The sequence below is a fragment of the Triturus cristatus genome, chromosome 10, assembly GCF_964204655.1.
Source record: "Triturus cristatus chromosome 10, aTriCri1.1, whole genome shotgun sequence".
Taxonomy (NCBI): domain Eukaryota; kingdom Metazoa; phylum Chordata; class Amphibia; order Caudata; family Salamandridae; genus Triturus; species Triturus cristatus.
Genome location: NC_140593.1, coordinates 841,071,252 through 841,091,890, shown reverse-complemented (window position 1 = coordinate 841,091,890; position 20,639 = coordinate 841,071,252). Strand labels below are relative to the sequence as shown.

Here is a 20,639-nt window from a genome sequence, read left to right as displayed (position 1 = left end):
GAAAGCACGTTGGAACTTGGGCTGCTCATACGTGGGGGGTGGAGGGGCCAGGCACCCCACCATCATAATGCCGATCGCAGCACTCGCGCTTTAGCTTTAAACATCTGAAGCTAAAGCGCGGGTGCCGCGGTTGCTTCAAAAGTAAGGAAATAGAAAATTAAAAAAAAATTCTATTTCCTTACTTTTGAAGCAATTGTGGCACCTGTGCTTCAGATGTTTAAAACTAAAGCGCGAGTACGGCGATTGAAACTAAAGTAAACAAATGGGGGGATAAATGGCGGCCCACGTTTTTTTTTCTTCCGTTTGTTTACTTTTGTTATAATGGCGGCACTGGCGCGGGTGCCCCACTGCAACAAAAGTTAGTAAACGGGTAAGAAAAAAAAAACACGTAATCAGTTGTCCCATTTCTATGCTGCCCTCAGAGGGAGAGGTTGTGGTTCAGGGGTTAGAGCTGCCGACTGGGGAGCTGGAGACCAGCTTTCGAGCCTCAGCATCGGCTCAACAATGATAATTATTAGCGGCTCAATAATTTTAATTATTAGCAAATCATGGATCTTTCAATAATAAATAAACAAACAGGGATCTCTAAGGGGAAGAGGAGAGAGACAAAAAAAAAACCACAATCTCCCCATGCCTATCCAAAAACAAGCCCACGAGTGGTGTGCGCGCGTGCTGTAAGACACGCAAGTGAAAGCGAACTGGAAACCTGATCCAGAACAGATGGCACTCTGCGCGCTCCCCGGACCCCTAGGCCATGCAAGATTAAGTTTTGTGGGAAGGTGGGACATGCCCCCGTCTTTGGCCATTTGCGTGCTTTCAATTATTGAAAGCAACTCGCAAAGGCCAATGGGATGTGTTGGAGGAGGCACAACCACACGGAGAAGGCTCTTGGAAGTCTGAAGTGATTCCAAGAGCCCTCTCCTAGAGCAGCGCATGCGCTAGGGGAGATCTAAAAAATGAGGCAGACCAGAGGCACAGGATTTAGTTGGCAGAAGAACAAAGATCGAAAATATACCAGCTACAAAGCGGTAAAACTAGTATCGCTCTAGACAAGGCCATGAGAAAAAAGGTATACCAATTATGACTAGAACCCAGAATTGCTCATTACACTGGCTAAAGTGTACATCTCACCCAACGCCACAGTAAAGTTTATTAGCGATCACAAGTTACAGCAATCGGGGGTTGTATGACATTACCACGCCTTATTTCACCATGTACATCTTTACATCGCAGATTTTACAACGCATACCACTACCAAGCATTTACATTCACACACATTAGAAACACCTTCATCACGCATTCCACTACCATGCATACTTTTACCACGCTTACTGCTCCTGAAAAATCCTGGCACAGTCTAACACACCCACCTACTGTTCAAACATTTTACATTAAATGATCATATATTTAATTAATTGCCTTTTTCGCTTACAGGTTTGGTACTATTTGAACATTTTATAATTTGGGGGCAGGGGGCTCCCCCCAACCCTCTTTTTTAAATTACCCTCAAATTAATGGTTGTCTTACCTTGTAAAGACTAGAGTGCAAACAGTTTTTACGATGTAAAAAATGCATGCAAAATGTAATAGAGAGTAAAAACTTCAGCGTAAAGTCTGTTTTCCCCAATCAGGACAACCCACAAGGCCCTCAACTACAACAACTTGCATAATAAATCCCAGAAACCGTAAAAGACTTGCATTGATGGCAGCAATTGTGACCATGTTGGAGGCGTAGAGCTTCAGCCAAAACTCCTGCACGGCCCTCCAGAATGCTGCATAGTGCTCAGCGCTCTTTCCACACATCTCTGTGATATCGAGGCCTGCTGAGAAGATCCTGGGAAGAGCCTGCAACATAAAGGCAGAATATTATTAGTATGGTGTGTGCTCAGAGATGACCAATATGAGGCGCTCACACTGCAGTAATGTGGAAAACTGAAAAATAAAAGACAGAAGGAAAACCAGTTGACATACCTTCAAGTACCATCATATTTCCAGTGTGGGGACTGTTCTCAAGCTATTGCAAAGCAGGGCAAAATAAGGCCTGTATATTCCTTTTGTTTTTCAACACCAATGTCTCCTCGCACATTTGTAATTCTAAATTCACTGGCAACCCAGATAAGATTAGCTGGGACTATGGTCTGGGAGGACAGACTTATGTTATATAGCACTAGCGTAACTACACCGAGAGGAAGAAAAGAAATGGCTAACAAGGAAAAACTAAACATGGGAGTAAAATTACCTTTATGGAAATGTCTCTCAACAAATCTCACTAACTATGAACATTTTTAACTTTACCTGCCGGAATAAAATGAGAACACGCAATTCTTATATCTGTACTATGAGGACATTTGTCATACAACAGGGTTTCAAGAGGAGTGATGGTCATGTGGGGCAGGAGTGGCTGGTATACACACGTTGAAATTAGTAGATCCTTTCTGAGAGTATCTGAGGCATTACTGCTCAAGTGAACACCAACTTATTCTGAGACTGAGGTGAACATTTTGAAAAGTAAAGCAAATCTATCTGTTAATGAACATGTGACCTCGAAAAGCAGAAAAACAAAGTCTAGTAGCAAACTGCATTCAATCTGAGATGGAATTGAAGACACTGTAATGGAAGGTACAACCATGTTTCTTGAAATAAACAAAATTCAATCAATATTATTATATTACTAATTAACATTAGTGATGACAGGGGATTACTCCAAACTGCTGACATTCTTTTTAACAAAAACTGGAAGCTTTTCCTTCTTTTTGATTTCTCATATCGAAATCAGACTTTTTTTTTTACTCTTCTTCCAAGAGCAATGCAACTCGATCTACCTCGCTATACTGCCAGTCGCACCTGCAAAGTATGCCCTTTAGCTCACTTACACCACCATGCTGCACATGGTGCTATTTGCCCCGCTGTGCCTGAGCTTGACTTGTGGTCACCTTAACACTACCCAGGTGGTAAACCCCTCTAAAAAGTTTGTCTACTGTGTATTACCCAAGAACTGTGGTGCGATTGATCATATATTAACACTGCATGGTACTCCTGTAAGGGAGGTGGGGGGCAGGGGGGGGGGGGGGGGGGGGGAAGAGTTGGGAATCGAAGCACTTTAAAACATTTTTATTTTTTGAAAATAACGGCTTCCGTGTTAGGTTTTCTTTTCATTTTACAGGTTTTTGCTGAGTTTATTGAATTATTTACTTTTTTTTTTGTCTGTTTCCAATATTTTCAGTTCATTAATTCTAAAGAAGCTTAAGGGAAGGCATAAGACATCCCTTGGAGACCTCTTGGCCTTCGACATTCCTCTGTAGGTTTTATAATTATTATTATTTTTTTTTTTTTTTAAGAGGTTTATGAAGCGCAAACCAGACCCGCAGAGATCAGGTATCAGTGCGCTTTACATGAGCACCATTTTCGTTACAGATGGACTAATTCATATTTTGTTAGGCACGGGGAGATTAAGTGATTTGCCCAGAATCACAGGATGTTGTCGAGGCTCAAACCCGGTTCCCCAGCGTCGAGGTCCACTGCTCTAGCCGTAAGGGTACAGGTTAAAAATATAGGTTAAATGGTATATTTATGCTTAGTATACACAACTTCAGTGTGCATCAAAGTTCCCAAACATGAATACTTCCCTCTGTTTGAAAGGGTGGGACCAAGGACACAAGGCAGGCAATAGCTCCATCTGATGTAGAAGACAGAATCTCCAGAAATAATGACCAGAGACCTTTGCAACAGCAGGATTCTGTATCTTTAGGATCACCAATATCATGACAAGAAGCATTTGTGATAAAGCGCATCTTCCTAGACTCCGAAAGTAATGAAACATGTCCTATCGCAATGGAAAGATTCAATTCTATGGAGGACACTGGTGAGGATCATGCTTTGCTTTCTTCACTTATTTTACAGCAGCCATTTCACAATACCATCAAAAAACTATCTTTCCCATGAACCTTAGGGAAAGAGAAACAGAATATTGTTCAATCAACACAGGACAAGTCTCCTCATAGTTCTTTCTCTGTGTTCACGCCCCCTCTTACTTCGCTGCTCCGCAGCCAGACTAAAGTGCCTCCTCCGCTCTATGCATGTTTTTGGGCCATTACATTGTTTTGGTGGCATTGTTGTGTGTTCTCCCACTCGCTTAACAAAGGGCGCCGCAGGATCGCTTTTTAGCCTTCCTCACTCAGTGCTGGTATTATAATACATTTGCGGGCGTGTGTGTATTTTCAAAGAAGTCCTTCACACACTAGAAGGTGCTGTTTTGGTGAATTGGGACATTAAAGTCCCTGGTAAACACTGCATTTGCCTAGCAAAGTGCAGTTTTTCTGCTAGTCTTGCCCCTTTATGAACCTTGTAAGCCTCTCTGCAAATCACTTCAGCCAGCAGTTCCTGGAAAGATTATGTATAGGCAAGTCTGTCTCTATTATGGTGTGAATGCCCCAACTCGCCACTGTACTGCTCTTAGTGCTTCTAAGCCCAAATGCTATTGCAATGGACGCCCTAGTTTTAACAGGTTCAGCACCTACTTACACACCGTGGGGATACCTCAGGCACTCCGCTCCTATTAACCAAACGCTTTTTTCCCTAAGGATTACCGCTCTGGAGAGCATTTGACCTCCAGTCGCTGTTTACTGAGCCCAAAATGCTGCACAGCCTGCGGATGCCTTATAAAATATACTGAATCTCCCAGAGTCTCCCTTGCCATAATAATGAACCACTCTGGGAACCATGGGGATGAAGAGGGAAACCCTTTCTATTTCCCCTCTGATGACAAGATGTGCGACACCGTGGACACATCTATCCATCAGGTGGTGGTCTTAGCCATAACATCCATAGCGCAAAAGCTCAAGACAATGGCACTTCGGCAGTCTACTGCTTCTTGCCTAATGGACCCCAAAGCGCAAGATCCTGTGCTGCAGGCGGCTTTGCCTGTTAAACCCTCCCAAAAGATAGGGGCTTTGATGTGTTTGATCATCTCAAGAGGGCGTTGCTATCCCAGCCACTACTGTCCGACTTCCCAGAGTTACAAGCTTCAAATTTACCTCCCCCGGGTTCTTCAAGGGATTGTCTCATCCCAATCTGTGAACGCAATCTCTCCTTTCCTTGACGGGGATGTATCCCAGGCAGAGGATTCTCATAGGGATTCAACGGAGACTCAGGCCCCTCTCAGCCATGGTATCCACCCCCAGACCAGAAAGCATCCCTCCCAAAATCCCACCCTACAGACAACTCAGATATGCTGAACCCCAATGAGTTGATGCACCCCTGCTCCTCCGAGTGGGCTCCAGCAGCCAAAGGAGTGACCTAGGTCACGGGACAGCTTAGAAAGATGCTAAAAAAGAGACCCGAGCTCGCCTCCCGGCGGAATGCCCCAGCACTTCCCTAGAGGGCAAAGTAGCCTTAACCCCCAAAATAGATGCAAGGATGGCTACCCAAAGAAGGTTATAGATCACTCCTGGCGCTTATGCCAGGACAAATTACTGGATGTGGAAGGTCCCATTACTAAGATCCTTGATATGGCAGAGGAAGTGAAACAGTCTGGTTTTCTTATCTCCCCTGACACACTCTCCTGATGGGCAGAGCGTGCAATATATTCTAGGGCAACGATCATTGTGCCCTGTCCACGAGCGCCAAGGATCCCTACTAATAACAGTAGATCCCAAGCTGGGTGATCCTGTGTCATCTGAAGCGGGCCCTGTGGCACCATGGGGACCCTTCCGAGACCCATTTGTGAAAGAACTAGGCAAGTTCGTGGCAACATTTACATCCCAGCAGAAGGCCCAAGTTTTGATGAAACAAATTTTCCACCCTTGGATTTTCTCTTGGGCTGGTCGAGGTAGAATGCGCTTGGCCGGCTACACTGCCTCCACTCACCCCTCCAGGGGTCTATGCTCTCAATGCGGTCGATGGCAAGACCAATCAAAGTATGGTAATTTCTACCTGTCCACAGGACTTCACCCCAGGAGTAGTAGAGGAGGATCACATGGAAACGTCCATTTCAGTGGCTCAGGTAAGTGTTCTCCCGTCTTCCAAACTAAGAGTGGGAGGGCGCTTGGCTCATTGCACAGGCAGAAACGCCTCACATCGGACGCATGGGTCCTACAAACCATTATGGGTTTCAAAGGTGAGGAAGAGCTCTACCTTTCCAAACAAGGCTATATTATTCCTCTCGAGGTCAATATTATCTTTTTGTATTTTAGGGAACCACGTATTGTCATTCCAAAGTGGCTTATTTTGATGAACAGGATTGACCAGAAAGCTATACTCCCAAGTAACATGGGTAAACATTGGCCCCATCGCCCGAGACCTAAATTACTGCTGCAATACGAAAAGCTGTATATGTAAATTCTAATAAACTCAGATTACGCCAGTGCGCAAAATATTATGATGGCCACTGAATGCTCTTAAGAGCCCGTCAGTACGTTGACCATGCTTGACCAAGGAATTTATGGGTAGAATAGTCTTTTCTAAGTGGATGGTTCTGCGGATGCTAAGAGGTTAAAAAGTACGTCCGGGGCATTCTGAGTGTTATTAAAGATGAACGCAACCAATGAAGAAAACATCAAATATTCCTCTGCTTGTCCAGTAAAAGGGCAGTTCACAGTTTAGGCTTTGCTCCTAGTTTTGTAGCAAAATGTATTCACTGGGGTACTGGAAGAAGTAACGGAGATGATCAACAGCAAAGTTTTTGATTAGTGCTCAAAGACATGTTAACAATGCTTTACAGTTGATGGGACACGAAGGCAAAGCCAATCAAACTACTGGCTTTTTCTGTCGCTAAGAGGAGATCAAGAAATATTGGAAGTGCAGTATGCTTTTCATATTCACAATTCTCATTTACTACACACATTTGTAGAAAACTGGATCCTCAGTTTGAAATAATGAAGTGATGACGCCCTCTCACCCACCATGTAGTGCACCACGCATTCTCTTTAAGTACCTCATTCTGCCAATATAAGTGTTGAGTCTTCCACATTAACACTTTTTAATAAACAGTACAAGAGGTCTTAAATTACAGGGCTCATTTCCATTTTCTCTTTAGCGTTATCTAAAAATGTTTTGCTTTGAACCAAACTAAAAAGATAAAGGTCTTTAAAGAGTTTTTTTTAAAACAAACTGCTACAAATAGCAAATAATGACTGAGGGGTTCTATCAATGAGCTGCAGTGCGGCTGCTTGAGCATCTCCCATATCCCCCTTTGTGGTCTGAAGAGACACACATCTTACCGACGTTATGATGACTCCACGACAAGCTTTGTCCATCTCCAACTTCTCTAAGCCAATGGTGAACTCTGTCAGGAAGTCCAGGCTCAGGCTGTTGACAGGAGGGCTTTTCATGGTCAGTACAGCAACTCCTGGAAGACAGCAAAGCATAGGTTCAGTTGTTTGTGTGTTGGACATCAAAAAGGAATTTCAGCCACTCAGATGCAGATATTAGTAGGTGTACCTCTTTAGCAGAATGTAAATCAATAGATGTCGGAAAACTAAAACTCCAATAGCACTCCCAAAGTGGACCACTCATACAAGAACATAAATATTCTGTTCCACAGTGCACTTCAAGCTATTTATCTTGCAAGCCTAAATAAGTGGTGTTCTCCTTGGAGTACAAATATCCTTAAAGTACTTACTGTTCTATATACTTTACCATCATGAGTTTCATTGGTGTCTCAATTCTGCTCAACATCCTGCTAAAACATGTACTTTTAACTTTCTCTTGGGGATTTCAATTGAAATGTTCTTGGGATACAAGAATGTTCTTGTGGCTAAGTTCCCTGTGTGGAAAGTGTAATGTACTGTCTTCGGCAGTTGCTGCCTGGGAGCTGCCGTGACGGGTCACAGTAAACGAAGCACCCTCTTGAGGCTGATTTGTACTTCTTTTCACTGGCGACGAGTTGTCCCGTCTCCGGCCTCCCAATCCGGGCGTGAACCCTTTTGCCTGCTGTATTACATGTGGCTCATTAGGTTGAGTTGAGCAAAGACTCCAGACATCTCACCTCTTTCGTGACTCCAGAAGGAACTTTCTGTTACAAATGCCTTTTAGTTTGGCGTCGGCTTCCGCAGTGTTTCAGCGTCTCGTGGGCAATTTATTCAAAAACACTGCGGGAGTTGTATTTTTCCAAGATGACATTCTTGTGTATGCACAAACTGAGTTACAGCATGACAGTAGAGTTAAACATGTTTTGGATACTGTGAAGCTGCATGGCCTGACTTTAAGGAGGGACAAGTGCAAATATTTTCTGGAGGGTGTGGATTATTTGGGTCACCATATTTCCTGTAATGGAGTTGAACCCAAAGTGAAAATGTTGGATGCCATTCAAAATGCACCCGCACCGACAAACAAAAGGTACTGTGGTCCCCCGATTGGTGGCCCCCCGATCTGGGTATGGTTCCTGAACCGAAGCAGGTTGTTAAAAATCTGGGGATACGTCTTGACCAGGATTTAGTGTTAAGGCAGCATACCAATTATATCACAGGTATATGCTTCCACACTATTGGCCTGTTGCGTAAGATTCTTCCTTTGTTGCCGGATTCTTCCAGAAGGACCCTGGTGCAGGCTCTTGTCCTAAGTCGGCTGGATTACTGTAATGGCCTGCTCCTCTCAGCAAATGAGGGAGTGTTGGCCAAACTACAGGTGATCCAAAATACAGCAGCTCGACTGGTCCTTAATGCCCCTCCTAGAACAGCGTCTAAACCTCTTTTGGAAAAACTGCATTGGCTGTCAATCCGTCAACGGACTAAGTTTAAAATCTGTTGCCTGATCCACAAAAGTATAAATGGCCAAGGTCCCCTGTACTTGGAAAACAAATTCATTCCTTACACTCCTACCAGGACCTTGAGATCCAGCAATGGTTATCTGCTGGTAGTGCCCCGTGCCAAAAAAGCTAGACATGGGGGTAAAGCATTGTCAGTCGTGGGACCTACACTGTGGAACAGTCTACCACAAACTTTAAGACTATGTCCCGAACACTTGCAATTCAGGAAACAGCTTAAAACTTTGTTGTTTAAAAGTGACATCTAAGCCGGCTCTCCCTGTCTACTAATGATCAGCTGAAACCCGATCCAAAGCGCAGAGATACTCCATTGGAGTCGATTCTAGCGCTATATAAACCCGCAAATAAATAAATAAATAAAGATCAACCTCGCTCCTTCCTAGGGCTAGTGGAGTATTATGTCAAATTTGTGGGAAACTTTGCTGATAAGACCACCTGTTTGTGTGAATTACTGAAGAAAAACGTCAGGTTTGTGTGGTGTGACAAGTGTGATGATCAATTTAATCTTCTCAAAAAAGAAACTGTGCAGGCAGGCCCCTTGAAATTATTTAACATTAACGACAATAGCATTGTCTCCACTGATGTTAGCAACATCGGGTTGGGTAATGTTCTTATGCAAAAAAGAAGTGATGGTCGTGAGGAGATCATTGCAATTGTCCTCCAGGACTCTTCGAGGATCTGCGAGCACTTACTCCACCATTGAGAAAGAGGCATTAGCCTTATGGTAGGGTGTTCAGTACTTTTGGAATATTCTGTGGGGAAATGAGTTCGTCCTTAGGACTGATCACAAACCTTTGGTTGACCTCTTCACCACCAAAGGTGGTGGCCATGCCACACCACGGATTGCCAAATGGCATTATAGATTACAGGAATTTAATTATCGCTTGGTGTATGTGGCTGGTGCCAAAAACAACACTGCTGACTGTTTATCCTGGTTACCTCTTGTTGAAAATATCTGCGAATTTCCTGAGGAGGATCTCGACATTGTGTGTGCCGTTGGTGCTGTCGCAGACATTGTGAAGGGTGCACTTTCAGAGCGTGAATAGTTGCAGGCTCTATTAGAGGACAACAAGATCAAAATGGTTGTTGACTTTTTGTTTCATGGTTGGCCTATCAACAAGGATTTGTCTCCTGAACTAATTCCTTTCAAAAGGGTTTGTGATGAGTGGTCCATGGTTGATGGAATTTTACGCAGAGGTGGTCTTCTGGTTAATCCAGTATGCATGCGAAAAAGAGTTTTGGATCTGGCCCATGAGGGTCACCTCGGTATTCGCGCTATGAAACGCAGAGTCAGAGAGGACTTTTGGTGGCCTGGGTTGGACAGATCCATCAAACATTATGTCAGGGACTGTTGTGCATGTGTTTTGAGTGACAAGACACAGGTAACTCATCCTTCTCCTATTGATCCAATTATTGTGAAGAATGCACATTGGTGCAAATTAGCGTTTGATGTTGCTGGTCCTTTTGGTATATCTGGGAGTTCTCCTTTGTATGCACTGGTCTTGGTGGACTACATGTCCAAGTGGCCGGAGGTCATGTTTGTGGAATGTGTAAATTCCTTGTCTGTCATTAATTTCTTCAAAGAGGTGTTTCTCAGTGAAGGGTTTCCAGAGGAACTAGTGACTGATAATGGCACCCAGCTGGTGTCCTTGAAAATGCCAATTTTTCTTAGAGAACATGGCATCAAACATGTTTTAACATCACTTTATCACCCCGCAGCAATGGTCTTGTCGAACGCTTGAATTGTGTTATTGAAGATCAATTGCAATTGGCTTTGGTGAACAGTATACACTGGAGAATGGCCATTGCTGACATGCTGTGGACAATCAGGACTACTCCTCATATCAGTACCGGGATGTCTCCTTTCACTCTTCTCAGGGGAAGGGTTGCTGGTTCGAAGTTAAACAAAGATTGGATGTCTAGGAAAGAAGTTGATCAAGATAGACTTGGCAAGGTAGCAGATGTGAGAGCAGCTGTCCGATCAAAGTATGCCACTGTTTCTAGGAAGGTTTCTCCCGTTTGTGTTGGTGATTGGGTGAGAATCAAGAAGCCTGGTATTACTCTCAAGGGGACTTCTCAGTTCTCCGCTCCGGCTAAGGTGAGAGATGTAAAAGACCGTGTGGTGGTGTTGGAGAATGGGAAGATATGGAATAAATGTGCTATTTCTGTTCCCCAATCCAAAATTGTGTACGTTGAAGGGAAGATGGGTGTTCATTTTCATCATCCTGTTCATTCTGGTTCCTCTGCTCATTCAAGTTCCTCTAGCGCTAATGCAACTCCTGTTCATTTGGGTTATCTTCCGCTAATGTAATTCCTTCCAGTAAGGATGTTTATTCTGACCGCACCTCTTTCAAAAGGATTCCTTCCTGGGTAAGATCTGCCCCTGTTAAGTTTCATGATTATGTTATGTATTGATTGGGGGGGGCGGGGCGCTAGCGAGCCCGAAGCAAGATGGTCGCACATTAGTGCAGCTCTGCTGGTCAGGGCCACAATCCGTACAGTATCCTCCTTATTTTCTGCCCATCTACAGTGGAGAGACAGCGAATTGAAGAGAGAATTACCGCCTGAGTTGATTGCTGCCATTCTTGGACTTCGTGCCCCTTGGAGCCCTGTTTCAATTGGCGTTTGTGCTTCCAGGGGAGAAAATGGCGGCTGCCGTGAGCATCGGCTGCTGAGGAGGCTCTGTTGCCCTGCGTGAGCGGTGCCTGCCTGTAGCCTGTTGGAGGAACATCACGTTGTCTGGAGAGTGCAGGTGAAATCCGCTGCAGCGCTCACCAGTTCTGTGTGCCGTGCTGGGGGGCCGGCCGGAGCCGTGCAGGTGACACAGTGAGTTTGCCACTGTGGAGCCGGGGACAGCCGCGCGGCTGTGCGGCGCTCGCTGGGACACGGCGCGAGCCCCTCGTGTAGCGGCAGACCCGCGTTGATGTGGGCAGATGGCAGCGGACTTGTGAGGCTGCAGCTAAGCGGTGAGTGCGGCCTGCTCCCAGCAGAGGTGTAAGGCCTTTAGCGGCGGCGGCTGACGGGCGGATCAAGCGGAGAGGCCTGAGCGCGGGACGCCCGGGTGAAGTGGCGGAGTGCTCGGGCGGTCTCTCCGGCCCGTGCATGGTTGTTGAAATACGCGGAGCAGCATTGAACTGTGTGCCAAAACCCCAGTCTGCACTGCCTGTTCTCGACTGTGCGAGGGGCTCCACACACGTGTTGCAGGTCCTGCTGTGTTTGATGTGCCTTGGGAGGGCCTCTGGCATGTTGATAGGTTGCACTGTATTGTCGCCTGAACAGTGAAGCTTGCAGGGGGGGGTGGGGGGGCAGAGCCCACGGTACTGCACACGTATAAGGGACGGTAGCCACTACATTGACTGTGAGGGGGTGTGGACGGCTGGAGGGCGCATGGCCAGGCCCCATCTTGCCTGCCTGGTGCTGTGTGTGGAGAGTTGCGAAAGCATGTGTTGATCTGGGCTGCGACGCTACAGTTGCTGGGATAGAACTTGTGCCCTGTGTAAAGGGTGCCCTCTTGAAATGCTCCCTTGATCACAACGGCGCTGTATTGCTTTATCCATCCCCGGGCGGTACAAGAGGTGTTCTGGAGTGATTGGCTTGTCTCTCTGTAAGGGGTTACAGGTGGTGGTTCACGGCGGGACAGTCAGGCCTGAACCAATATTAGCGCGATGAGCAAGCCGGATAAACATCTACAGTCGAAATTAACATTTGAGGCTAAGCGCCAGAAAACAAAGTCAATGCTGGCGACATCAGACACTGAGACGGACTTGGAGGCTGGGGGCAGCTCCAAATTGGAAAAGATGATGCTGGCAATGCAACAGAGCCTGCGCACCATAGATAGTAAAATAGACAATCTCAACTTGCGCATGGACATTATGACAGCGAAGTTGGACAAGCATGGTGTGCAGTTGACGGAGGCGGAGCAGCGCATCTCGACCGCGGAAGGCAAGGTGGAAAAAGTGTCACGAAGTCATGTACTGAGGTTGAGAAAATACTGGAGGTCATCAGGGCCAAAAATGAAAACTTACAAGTGAGGTCACGCCGCAATAACTTGCGCATAACGGGCGTGCCTGAATCGACGAACACGGGCAAGCTGGAGTTGTATGTTGAAGGCATGCTTAAAGATAAGTTGGGGGCTGAAAACTTCTCCAGTGTGCTTATAGTTGAAAGAGCTCACAGATCCCTCACACCACGCCCTGTCCCAAGAGCACCTCCGCGCCCAATAATTGCGCGACTCCTCAACTATCGTGACAGGGATGTGGCACTCCGCCTTGCGAGGGAAAAGGGCACTACGAAATATCAAGGAATGGAGGTGCGCTGTTTCCGGATTTTACTGCGGCGGTACAGCAGGCCCGGCGGGAATTCTCAGGTCAAGAAAAAATTGCAAGATATGAAGATCCAATATGCCATGCTGTACCCTGCTCGCCTCAAGATAATGTGCGGTAACAAACCGTGCATCTGCTCGACGCCGAAGGATGCCATGCAATTTGTAAAGCAGTTGGAGTGCCAAGAAGCCACTAGAGTGGCTGGAGAAGATGCGGACAACAAAGATTGAATAGTAACTGTGCTGCTGTAAAATGATTATGTTTGCTGTTATTGTGACTGTGCACATGTGGTTGAATTTTTGTACTCTTTTATATCTTCTTTAATTACTCTAGACTGAATAACTCTGGAGGAAACGGGGTGAAGTTGCTCCTTTCATGTTGACTGTGGCAGAGGGATGTTATATTAATAGTGATGGCAACTTTTTTTAACTGAATATTTTTGGAAGAGGGCGGGTGCTTATGTTGAGATGGAGGGTGCTTACCGTTAACTGTGCCTGACCGGTTCGTTTAGTTGTTAAGTATTGGACAGACCGGATGGCGATAACGTTTTTTTTTTTTCCTTTGTTTGTGTCATCTCCACTGCAAATGTGCCCTTCGGCGCCAGGACTGTAACGGTGCCCTGAGGGTGTGTGCGCACTCTATCATTGATGATGGTGTTGTATATCCTCTGTCACTGGGTAGTGCTGTGACTATAGGCATTCTCTCTCTATCATGCGCTTCAGTTGGGAAGGAGTCTCAGCTGTCACTGGATGAATCGGGTTAAGACGTATAGAAGTCAGATGGGTTAGGAAACAGGATCGCTCTGTCCTTACTCCCCCTGGTTCCAACAAGGGGGTCGTAGGGCGGCTGGTGTCCTCCATGAGAGTAATACCCAAACGGTTCATGTGGGAATTTGTAGATTGGTTGGGGATTTGTAACCTAGTGTGGGGTGGGGGGATATTTTTGCATTTGTTGCTCATGTGGGGGACGAGGCTCCTTAGCATGATTGGGATGCTTAGGTGGGAGAGGGGACTAGTTGGGGGGGGGACTCATTCTTTGCTGTAATGTGCAGTGCAGAGTGCATGCAAGTCATGGAGATGTGTTGACTAGCGCGGATGTAGTGCTTTTTGCCACTGATCAGAGTCAGTCTAGTACAGATGTCCACAGGGCCTGGTAGTGTGACGTGGAATGTCAGAGGTCTCAACAACCCAAAGAAAACGAGGCAGGTGTTGGCCTATCTGGACCGACATGATGTCCAAGTCGCCTTATTACAAGAAACGCACCTGAATAAGTATGCAGCTGATAAGGTGGCCACTAAGTGGGCGGGGGCGAGATTGGCATCATCTTACTCCTCTTATGCGAGGGGGGTTATGATTTTGGTGAAGAAAAGTCTGTCCTTTGTGCCATCCCATGTGGACATGAGGGACGCTATATTATAGCACAGGGGAAGTTGTGTGGTATGATGATGATGACTATTGTAAATCTATATGGTCCCAATGTTGATGATCCTACTTTCTTTGAAGCATTGTGGAACAAGGTCTATAGGTTGCAACCAGCTGCTATAATTTGTGGAGGTGATTTTAATGTGGTGTTGAATCCGGAATTGGATCGCCATACTAATGCGGACCCATCAGCAAAAAAGGCTGCGCAAGCGGTACACACAGGTATACATAATTTATCCCTCATTGACATTTGGCGGTTGCGGCATCCAGGGGAGCGGGAGGGTACGTGCCACTCCTATGTGCACAAATGGTGGTATCGGTTGGATTATTGGCTGACAAATGACGGAAGTTCCCTCGTCAAGAAGGCAGTCCACTTGCCCAGGACGCTTTCTGACCATTCCCCCTCATTATTCACAATGCTGATCCCTCTGTATGAACCACCGCAGTTCCAGTGGCGACTGCAGTCTTCTGCCCTGAAAGATGAAGTGTTTCGGGAGGGGGTACAGGACGCCATTGAACAATACTTCGCGGTCAACATTGGCTCAGTGTCCAGTTTGAATATCCTATGGGAAGCGTTCAAGGTGACCATACGAGGCGTATGTATTGGTCTGCAGGCAGGGGTGCTTAACTCGCTCCGGGGGTCTATGAAGACCCTTGAACACGACCTACAGAGCCTTGAACGTCAGTATGACAATGTACCAGATGACGCCACAGCAGTAATTTTCGAGCGAATAATTGATAAATACAATGAGCTGGCGAACATGGAGGTGAAGCATATGTCTCGCCGTTGGGTAGCCTGGTATTATGGGGAAGGGGGCAGACCGGGACGAGCCCTGGCAGCTAAAATCGCGGAGCCATGGGCGAAAAACAACACATTGCAATCAACTGTGGTAGGGGAACAGAGGTATTGTGAAACTGCCAGCATTTTGGACACTTTCAAACATTATTATATAGATACGTATAGCAGTAGGCAGACCGCTGATGAGCATGAAATAGCACAGTACTTGGATGATGTTCCTCTAGTGTGGTTATCCAAACGGCAGCAAGAGTCTTTAATGCACCTGCTGACCACAGATGAGATACGAGATGCTGTCCTTGCACTGCCGAATGGTAAAGCTACGGGCACGGACGTGCTTCCGGCAGAGTTTTATAAAGAGTATATTGATATTCTGGTACCACATCTTCATGCCATGTTTGAAGATGCCTACGAGCACCAAAGGTTACCAGACACGCGTCGTGAGGCTCTGATCATCGCCCTATTAAAGCCGGGTAAAGACTCTGAGAAGTGCGATTCATATAGGCCATTATCCCTGATGAACACGGATGTTAAGATCTTAGTGAAAGTATTGGCGAATCGGTTGCAGCTATTACTGCCTGTGATGGTGCTGCCTGACCAATCGGGATTTATCCCGGCCCGGTCCACAGCTCATAACCTGCGGACGCTTTTTGCGGTGATGCATCTTCTGGAGCCAACTTTGCCTGCGGTGGCAGTCCTGCTGGACGCCGCAAAGGCATTTGACTCTATATCTTGACGGTATATGCTAGCGGTGTTACATCGGATGGGGGTGCCATTTGTATTCACTAATTGGATTAAATTGTTATATACGGCTCCAGTGGCTCGTGTGCGTATTAATGGTAGGATTTCGGACACATTACCAATTGGGAAAGGGACGCGGCAGGGTTGCCCCCTGTCGCCTCTCCTGTTCGCGGTGGTACTGGAGCCCCTGGCCTGTATAGTGCGTCAGAGGCATGCTCGAGTGGCGCTCCGCTTACATCAGCGGCCATTAGCTGTGGCCATATATGCTGACGACATGTTTTTTTACGTGCGCGAAGCGGAGGTATACTTGGAGCAGCTCATTCGGGAATATCTTAGGTTCGAGTGGCATTCTGGCTTGGGTATTAATTGGAACAAATTGGTTGCGATTGCCATGAAGCGAGTAACGCTGGAGTACCCGGTGGAATGGTGTGATGAGCCCGTCAAATATTTGGGCGTCTGGATACACAAAGACCCACAGGTCGTTATCCGCACAAACTATGGGCCTGCGATTGTTAGTCTGGAAGAGAGGGTCTCTAGGCGGCTGCAGCTGCCACTGACGTTTGCTGACAGAGTGGCTTTAATCAAAATAGTGGTCCTCCCTAACTTTTTATATCCGTTTGTGAACATACCCATTATACTGCGCCAGTACTTTTTTACAACACTACGTGGGATATTGATCACCTTGATCTGGGGTGGGAAGAAACCTTGTGTCAGTTGGGAGGTATTGACGTTGCCGTACGAACAGGGTGGGTTCTGTGTGCCTGACATGCAGTTGTACTTTGCAGGCGCAATACACTTCTTATTGGCAGTGTGCGCAACCATACATGCCACATGTGGCGGTGGAAGCAGGAGCGGTCCGTCCTATCCCATTGAAGGCCATGATTGTTAACAACACCACAGTCTTTGAGAGGGATGAGGTGGCTATGGTGCAATGTACGAGTCGTGCTTTGAGAGAGCTTGGCAGGCGCGCTCGGCTTTTGCCACTGTATGCGCCAGCAATGCCGTTATTGCATCATGGGAAAATATCAGTAGCAAGTAAAGTGGGCTCAGTAAAGATTTTACAGAAGGCAGGAATGCACACTATGGGGGATGTCTATGTTGGGGGTACCTTTATTACTTTACAAGATTTTTTAAATGCTGGCGACGGGTCTGTTATATCCACCTTTATCTACAGTAGACTCCGAGCTGCGATTAAAGCCTTTTATCCTGCTTTCCCTGCAGAGCTTCCTGCTCTGGCGGCTTTGCAATTGCTCTACCTTACGAAAACTAGAACTAAGCTGATTTCTCGGTTATATAATGCATCACAGACTGATGAGGGGAGGATCGGTGCCGGCTCACTGGGTAAGTGGAATGCTATACTACCGCAGCCTCTAACTGAAGAGGAATGGGAATCCTGTTGTAAGTTGACTGGTCAATTCACTGCTAATGGAAATCTTGGTCTGTTGCATTATAAATATATCCATCAAATGTACTATACACCAATGCAGCTCTATAAATATGATTTGAGGGATTCATACTGTTGCCGGCGCTGCGGTGTGGAAATTGCTGATTTTCAGCATTTAGCGTGGAGCTGTTTTAAGGTGGCTGACTTTTGGGAGAAGGTAATTGGGGCTCTGACAGAAATGGTGGGAGAAACAGTGGCATGTGATATGAATGTTTGTTTCCTGGGTAATGTGCTGCACCTAACAGCTAGTAGTCGAAAACTGGTGGCATTGCTGCTTTTATTGGCCAAACGTAGGGTCTCCATACATTGGGATGGTAGGTCGGCACCACAGCTAAAGTGTTGGCTGAAGGATATAGCCTTCTGCCGAGATCAACTCTTGTGTAATGGAGAGGAGTTGCCGGCGGCCTCGAGACCGCAAAACATTTGGGGACCATTCACAGCATATGTGTTGGCAAAATCGCATGACTGATGGCATTCCCTGTACGGATACTATATTCTGTTCTATATTTTGCACTGCTCTGAACTGTTTTCATGACTGTTTACTTAACTGAGTGAGATTAGTACCATCTTGATGCTATGTTTTCTGCACTACGGCAGCGTTGAAGCTGATGTATAACTGTTGTATTTTGATAATGCAAAAAAAAAAAAAAAAAAATGTTATGTATTGATTATGTTGTGTTTTCTTGTTGCTCAATTCTTGTTCCAGTTATTTTAGGGTTTTTTCATTGTGATGGAAGGGAGGTGCGTTGGGGATTTCTACTGGAATGTTCTTGGGATACAAGAATGTTTTTGTGGCTGAGTTCCCTTCGTGGAACGTGGAATGTACTGTCTTCGGCAGTTGCTGCCTGGGAGCTGTCGTGACGGGACACATTAAATGAAGTACTTCTTTTCACTTTCTTACGACAAACACTAAAATTTGCATAAGTGACCATACATAGTAACATCAGGCAAAACACTATGACCATGGAGCTAATTTTTCTACCAGTGAGCCCCAGTTAGAAGGCAAGGCACTACCTGTAAGAAAAGAATGGCGGCAAAAATCACATTAGGAACTTATCTGAGGTTTGATGTTTGTTGCAAAACGTGATTCTACTAAAAGTGAAATGCTCTAGGACTGAATTTCTCTGAAAATATTCTAGAGGGGTAAGATAGAAAGTGCCTCCACAGTTCAGTGAATCCGAGTCACAAAGGGGGAAGTCAACATCATCTCCACAAGTCGCTCCAGGTGTTATATGCCAATAACTATTTGTGGAGAACAAGACATCAATATTACCCTTTCCCCATTCACGAAAAGGAAATTACCCATTCAAATGGATTCCTAAATGACAAGGCATCTGTTGTATTTTGAGGCTTGGCCTGGACATGTTAAGATTTTGGCATCAGATGCTGGAAGTAGAATGGAAAGAAGAGCTTATCCCCCAGGCCTTCTGCACCGGAATCCATTACACTATGTCAAGGAAATAATGGCCGTTTTCAGACAACCAATGCCTCTATTCAGACTTTCTTCCAAAACATCTCACACCGCTAGAGAGATCCTGCACATCCTCAATGTTGAAATCTAATGCTCCTTCCTGAATTACATTACTGACATCAGACATTCAAAACATTTGTTAACTATCGACCCATTTGCAGTAGTTCTACAACTTTTTAAGTAAAGGCTCCAAAAAGGGAACTATAAAAAAAATTTTAAAAAATTAAAAAAGACATATAACTTTCAATTTTTCCCCACTTCTTTGATCGTCCCTGTGCCTACGAATCAGTCCAGAGGGTGTGCTGCCAGGGAGAGGGGCAGAGCACATAGGTGCCCATAGAGCTGAGCACACACAAGCCAGTGGAACTAGAGGGACTACTGGTCTAGCGGTTCAACATCAGGAGGCTGGCTACCCTACAGGCCAAGTCATTTTAGCCCACACCTGCATCTTTGACCAGCCCACGCTCGCAACTCTGATCCAACAAATGCGTCCCCTCTCCCTGGTGTAGCTCCATAGCACCGCCAGCAGCATCCAGCCACTCACAGGGAAGGCAGAGAGATCACGGAGGACCCCCATGGTGAGTCAAGCAGGTAAAGTGGAGCTGAGGCGGTTTCAGAGCTGGGACGGAAGTGGGCTAGGTGAGGTGTGTCCCAACACAGTAGGCACGGTGGCATGAGGGTAGAAGCCTGCTAGCATGGAAGCGGTCAGTTTACAGACGGGTGCGGCTTGTGATCCAGGCTTGCCCTCACCTTACCAGTCATCAGAGAGCTCAACGGATGCATTGCAAGGACCATCTCTCCCGTGCCACTAGCGGGGGTAAATGGTAGAGGTACCATTGCTCAGCTTTAGGCTCACAGTAAAGCAGTAGAAGAATGATCTACCCCTCTAGTTAGCACGCTAGGGGGGCTAGCAGAGCCAATAAAAGAAAGACGAAAGCACATAACCAAGCATTCTGGCAAATGCATTGGGAGTGCCAGGGCAGGAAAAGAACAATATTACGGAAACGGTAGCAGAAGTGTAGCACTCTCAGAAGCTCTTTAACCCCTCTCCCCCGCCACACCCCCAAAATGCATAGTGTCCGCCCCTATAACCACAAGACCCAGTGGTGGGAGAAGGTGGCGACTACGGAAAGGAGAGCAAAGGAGAAAAGTGAGAGTTTGCTACAAACCCAGACATTCATCCGGGGACCATTTAGGTCCAGGCAGATGCACGTTAATGGCAGGAGTACAAACCAACCTGGCCCTCGCTAATCAGCTAGGGATCGTAGGGGCCTGAGTCCCCCCACGCCCATTAAAGAGACTACTTTGTCAATCCACTTTAGACTAATATATTCTGAATTGGTCTGCACCAAAAGGTCATACTCTAAAGCATTGTACAAGATGAAAACAATAGCACAAAGGTCGATCAACAGCTCAGATAATATTGCCCCGTCATCCCCCAGGGAAAGGGAAAATATTCCCTCTAAAGAACAAAGCCATGCCCGACAGAAGGGACGCAACACATAAAACCAGGAAACAAACTATCAGCACTTTAACGGGGATAAATTCACAGGTGTCAGGCCCGTCAGTAGCAGGCAAGAACAGCACAGCAGCAAAGGCTTTACCGGAGAGGCACTTCAAGTAATAAAGGTTGCTGCTCAGATAACCTATGTTTCAGTTGACGACCTTCCACACTTACCCAACA

General features: G+C 46.2%; 1 protein-coding gene across 1 annotated transcript in view; it reads right to left on the bottom strand.

Moving 5' to 3' along the window:
* The window catches only part of ECI1 (enoyl-CoA delta isomerase 1), a 131,483-nt gene that overhangs the window by 96,300 nt on the left and 14,544 nt on the right, over positions 1-20,639 (bottom strand). Inside the window, exons 3-4 of the mRNA XM_085628475.1 lie at positions 7,217-7,344; positions 1,698-1,844 (exon numbers count right to left, since the gene is read on the bottom strand). Coding sequence (XP_085484601.1) covers positions 1,698-1,844; positions 7,217-7,344 — 275 coding nt within the window. The remainder of the gene's footprint in view (positions 1-1,697; positions 1,845-7,216; positions 7,345-20,639) is intronic.